The following is a 6191-nucleotide window of genomic DNA, read 5'->3' as shown; positions in this document are numbered from 1 at the left end:
TTGGTTTTACTTTCTGTCAATTCAAAGTATAAAATATAGAAGCATACAGCCATTTATATAAATCTTTAGTTTTAGTATCTAATATAAAAACTTTATATAGATATTTAGGACTAATATCCTTGACTAGGAAAAATCCATCCGTCAATAAAAAAATAGGAAAGCCTCGCTTTCAAAGAAATTATTTATTACTACTTATTTGATGGCAAACGTTGTCATTAGAAACTCAGTATATTAGAAGTTGCTCTATTTGTTGGAAAATAAGAATTTTGTGTTTTTGGAAAGCAAAGATTCACATAAACTTTCAAAAAGACCCCAATCATAGTGATAACAACCAGTTGACTCGTTAGGTTGAAAGCAGGGGCATTAAATCTACTTAGTGTGGTGGTATTTTTTTTCCCCTTCATTTTAGACACAAATACCAGAAACACTTGAAATTCCATCCTTTAAACTTCACCAGGAGTAGATAATATTTTTGATGTTGTTCAGTTGTTAAGTCACGTTTGATTCTTTATGACTCCATAGACTACCCCATGCCAGGCTCCCCTGTCCTTCACTATCTCCCTAAGTTTACTCAGATTCATGTCCAGTGAGTTGATGATGCTATCCAACCATCTCATCCTCTGTCGTCCCCTTCTCCTTTTGCCTTCAATCTTTCCTAGCTTCAGGGTCTTCTCCAATGAGTTGGCTCTTTGCATCAGGTGGCCAAAGGATTGGAGATACTCTTTTACATGACTTATTCAAAGCTGTCTGTAGAATGACTATTTGTCCAAAATAAATATTTATGTATATGAGCTGGGGCTAGTGTTCCTTTTCTCATGTCAAGGTATCTTGGCTTCTAGCAATTGTTGAATACACTTACTCAAAGGTTTTTGTAAAAGCACGTTGGTAACAATCTATACAGTGAAGTGAAAGTAACAAGACTTGGTTTTTGTTTTAAATTTAAGGACTTTGATTTTCCACTTCCCACCCGCGCTCAAACTGAACAATCTGTCAGCTTTGATTAATGGTTAAGGGAACAAAGAGTTGGTAGTATCATTTACAGAGAAGCAATCTCTCTATGTCCATTTCTCTCGCTCATACTTGTTCTAGGAAATGGAAAGGAATATGTCCTGCATGAAGTCAGGAGATAAGACCACTGTAAAGTGTGTGAGTATAACTATCCTTAAGCCTACACTTCCGTTGTTTAACAGAAAGGAGTGAAGCCTCTATTTCCTGTTGGTTCAACATCCGAAAAGATTTGACCAAAATGTCACATCGAATCACCAAAAATCACATCTCATCACCAAAAAGATGTGACTCTGTACCAAAGGATTTTAACTGAGCCCACCTGAGTTGCCTGCCCTACTTGTAAAAGAAGACATAGAAGGAAAAGGAGAAGAAGAAGAAAAAGAAGAGGTAGAGGAAGAGGAAGAAGAGGAAAAGGAATAAAAAAAAAATCATAGAAGCATCATTTAGTGAAAGAGGCTCACTTTTTCTTTTATTTTTTTTGAGCCTGATAGAATGGAATCTGGATTTTAACTCTTTCTAGTGTGATGACTTTAGACAATCCCTCTCAATCATCCTCGTCTGTATAATGAGGAGAAGGAGACTCACCTCACTGAGTTGTGCACAGACTGAGATGAGGCACAAACAATGCCTAGCACATAGTAGGTACTCAAGGTAATTAGTCCCATCTCTTTTCTCTTTATTTCTTGTAATTTTCTTGTTTTTATTCAAGATCATGGATTTCTTTTGAGATGGAATTTGTTTTCTGTGTTTGAATGTGGAAGATAAAGATATTAAAACAAAAACGGTACCATCTGGTGTACCTCAACTCCCTTCTCTTGCATGACAGCCTCTTGAAAATCATTCTAAGTCATCCATAAAATCAAGATTGACTGGTAAAATTGATTCCCTACACTATAACTGGTTATATTTCCCCCTTTACAATCTCTAAGGTGATTCTAAAGGAAAGATGCTTTAATATTCAAGAAACTATTTCCAAATTAGTTGAAAGCTAATGATACATTATGATCATGGTGCATGGTGGTTTTTGCCCTTGTGAATGACAGTTGATTGAATATTAGCAAGAAGAACTGAGTAAATTTGATGCTGGTGATAAAACACAGTTGTACCAACAACAGCTGTGTCATCCTTCAAGAGAGTAGCGGTTGAAAATTAGAAAAGAATCGTGCAAACTGGAAGGCTCAGAAGTACTCAAATGGTTTGGTAAGTTAGTTTTTGAGCCAATAAGATCTGTAAAATACTATCAACTATGCTTGTGTTCAAGGTAATAAGATGTGTATATATTTTTCGGGGAAAAGGTAATAGCTTAAGCTAAACTGGGGAAAACTCTATAAGGGCCCTAAGAACAGAACCCCTTATTAAAGAACTCAGGGCTGATTAAGACCCTAATGTGTCTCATCCAAGGGTTTATCATTAGAAGTACCAGAATATCTAGAGGCATTTATACCTTTATTACAGTCTTCAGAAAACAAAAACTTAGAGCACATTGCTTAAAAGAATGTTGGTAGTAGATTTCACAATTAGTCAATACTCTTAAGGTGAGGTCCATATGATTTCTAACTACTGATTATTGCCTTGCTTCTTAGAGTAAGTGGGAAAAAAACATGGTAAAAGCTGTTTTAAAAATTCCACCCAAGAACAAACATGTGATGTATGAAAATAGTTCTTTGTTATACTGACAATATAGATTCAAATATAGCTTCACATAATAAGTATGTAAAGGTAAAGCCACGAGGAGAATACACTGAACAGGTCACAGAGGGTTCTTTTGAGCAAAAACATTTGAATTTCTTCAGCTGGTACACCCAAAGAGAAACCTATCCAAAACATAACTCATCTTTTTCTGAACAGAGTTGACAATTTTGGTGGAAACTGTTTTTGAATAAAAAGAGATTCATTAGACTGGCAGAAAACCTTTCGACAACTTTTCACTTACAGAAAAAATTGCATAGGGCATCCAGCACATTGACTTTGGTCAGCAACTCAATCAGTCCTCTTGCAACTAACCTGTGTTGTATCCCCCACATGGCAATGCTTTGAAAAGAATTATTTCATTTTCTAGTCATATTTTCATCTCATCTGCAATATCAATTATTTACATAAAATATCTTAAATATGATACAAATGTTCAAAATTATTTCCCCTTCCAGTTCTTAGTTATTGCTCTGTTTTTGTGTAATTAATTGGAAATTAAAGTTTTAATAGGAAAACAGAACTAAGGACACCAGGTTTCACTGTCAACTCAATTGCACAGGTTTCTTTCTTCCTTTCTTTTTTAAAAAATATTAACAAGCACGTAGCATGATTATTCTCCAGACACCCAACCTCAACCAAAAAAATTTATGTGCTTTTTTTTTTTTTTAAGAGTGTCATGGAGCAATTTTGTTTAGGCTGGAGGCTCCATTTCTGGAGATCCTGATTCCAGAGATCTAATCTAATCTAATCCTGATTCTAATTCTAATCCTGATTCTCTTACTAACTGGCCTGGGATTTTTAGATAGGTAATGTGTCTGCTGGACATCAAATTTCTACCAAATGAATGCGAAGGTTATCAGGATTTCTAAGACATCTTTCAGTAAAGTTTTGGCATACCTAAGATTAGGTACTCAATTTGGATCAAAGTAATATTGGAACTTTCCCCAAATTTATCATTGTTATCTTTAGGTCTACATCTAGGCATTTATTCTTTTCTCCCCCACAGAGGTGCAAGATTCTCTTCCTTATTTTGGCTAAATCTAGGACATTTTTCTCTTAACTCTCTTCCTCACTGTGGTTATCATTCTCTTCCCCTTTCTTTACATCTCCTTCACTTTATTTCTACCTTGAAATCTTGTAAAGCCTATTTTAGCATACTTCATCTGTGTGAATGTTACTGAATACAAAGTAGTATTTTCACATAAGAGAACTTTAATATTTTTCAGTGCTCTATTTCTGCTTTATTCATTTTAACTCCTCTTATTTGGTTCTATATTAGAGTAGATTCAATGATGAAATTTATTTTCAGTTACTACTGTGTGAAGTGATGCAGTCTGTATTTCTTTGCATTTTTTTCTTGTTTAATATCCACATAAATCTAGAAGCTACTTGTATGGCCATTTTTTAAAGTGCAGTTTAAAAGCACAAAATGAATGGAAACATCCATGTCTAGAATTGAATAAGCATTTGACTTCCTCACTTAGAAATTTTCCACTGACTCAGAGTAGAAAAAACATTATACAGTCATCTAGATCAAAACCCTGCCATCAAGGAGTATTATATTAATATTATTTCTAACATTAGGTAAACAAGCATGTGGTTGGGAGAGATTTCACCAAGGTGAAAGCTGTGTGTTTCTGAGGTCTTTTAGTCTAGGAACTCAAGTAATTTTCTTTCTTTCTGTATTTCCTTCTACCTCTTTTATTTTTGATGAAAACTTGGCAGTTAAAGGACCAGGTTCTTGTGGGTCAAAAGAGCTGGTTATGATCAGCCATCATTGGATATCGTTGTGCTTCTCCAAGTTCTTCTGTCTTCATTTCTGGTTACCTGTTAGATGGTATGGGAAAACTAGCAGGCTTTCTTCCAGCAGAGTGGAAAGCAGGCAATTCAAAAGGCCACCTAGCTCTGAAGAAGGACTCCAACCCAATGCTGGATTGTCTCCCTGAGTTAAATTTTGGTATCTCAAATATTGTGATTAAAAAAAAAAATCTTCCATTTAAATGTTATTAATTTTGAAAATTTTAAACTAGCATGGGGAAATGTAGTCACCAAGTTCACTGTCAAATTCACAGTGTCTAGTGGGTTTACTAGATAAAAATATCAGTTCCTCTTCAGTCTTCATAATAGTTTTCAAATTTCCACTTTTGATATGGCTTTGCTGGGTCACAAGGAGCAACATTCAGGGTCTTCTGAGTAAAATTTCCTTCCATGCATAACAAATGATGATAGTTTCCAAAAACAATGTGGTTCACCTGGAGAGAAAGGGGATCTGATAATGAGCCATTGGCTGAATTTAACAACTGTGATGTAAAGAAATTAAAACCAATTTTTAAAAAAGGTGATTTCCTTTTTTATTTTTTAGGAATCCCCCCAAAATAAATTAATAACATAAACCAGACTTTAGACAGTATTAAATTTGTCTTTATCTTAAACTAAATTCTCACACTCTCCAAGTTACAACTTTTAGTTCTTCATGAAGCAAAAGATGAATTTTCTGATGATATGGTTGATAACTGTATTATTTAAAGGAAACAACTCCAGATGGTGTTTACTGTATATGGTGACTGGCTCCCTCACTGATGGTAGTAAAGAAAAAAAAAAAAAAAACACCACAAAAAATAAGTTAGTTAATTTCTTAAGTTCATGCTTTAGAAAGCAAATTTAGAATAAAATGTGTTAGAAATGATGTATTTTATTTATGAGTCCCTTACCATGTTCTCTGATAGAACATAATGCCCAATGTCTAGAAAGTCCAGGTATAACTAGAAGAAGTCACAGGTATTTCAGAGGGTTCTATTATTGATTAATACTTATTAAACATCCTAGAAATTGTCAATAACCTACTTACAAATTGCTCATGAGTTTATAACCTTTTCACCTATCAATGCTCTCAAATATCCATAACTGTGACAAAGGTCAATTTAATCATTCTTGCCTGGAGAATTCTATAGATAGAGGAGCCTGTTAGGCTACAGTCCATGGGGTTGCAAAGAGTTGAATACAGCTGAACCACTAACACACACACACACAGGTTTTGAAATGCTCTACAATTTTATCAAATAGAGGTGACTTTATAATAATTTATTTTAAAGATACTCTTACAAAAATATTGTTACCCTTGGACTTCCCTGGTGGTGCAGTGGCTGAGAATCTGCCTGCCATTGGAAGAGACACAGGTTCGATCCTTGATCTGGGAAGATTCAACATGCCGTGGGGCAACTAGGCCCAGGTACCACAACTGTGGAAGTGTGTATTCCCTAGAGCCTGCGCTCCCCAGCGAGAGAAGCCCCCTTAATAGAAGCCCATGCACAGCAACTAGAGAGTGGCCCCTGCTTGCTGCAACTAGACAAAGCCCCTGTAGCAGAGAAGACCCAGCACAGCCAAAAAACAAAACAAAACAAAACCAGAATATTGTCACCCTTTTTTAGAATTTTACAAATATGATACTTGAGTAACCTCAAGGATTTATAAAAAAGATGATACTGAGAGGA

General features: G+C 35.1%; 1 protein-coding gene across 3 annotated transcripts in view; it reads right to left on the bottom strand.

Annotated features, from left to right (window-relative positions):
• Positions 1-2318: 2318 nt before the first annotated feature.
• GALNT5 (polypeptide N-acetylgalactosaminyltransferase 5) overlaps positions 2319-6191 on the bottom strand; it is a 104900-nt gene continuing 101027 nt past the window's right edge. The window contains exon 10 of one of the 3 annotated variants that reach the window (XM_065927855.1): positions 2319-4952. In XM_065927855.1, coding sequence (XP_065783927.1) covers positions 4812-4952 — 141 coding nt within the window. In that variant the 3' untranslated portion in view covers positions 2319-4811. Of the gene's footprint in view, positions 4953-5245; positions 5277-6191 lie in introns of those variants that run through there. The other 2 variants (XM_065927857.1, XM_065927856.1) reach the window with 2 other exon arrangements.

The sequence above is a fragment of the Muntiacus reevesi genome, chromosome 3, assembly GCF_963930625.1.
Source record: "Muntiacus reevesi chromosome 3, mMunRee1.1, whole genome shotgun sequence".
NCBI lineage: Eukaryota > Metazoa > Chordata > Mammalia > Artiodactyla > Cervidae > Muntiacus > Muntiacus reevesi.
The sequence above is the reverse complement of the archived record's forward strand: the minus strand, read 5'-3'. Positions and strand labels throughout refer to the sequence as shown.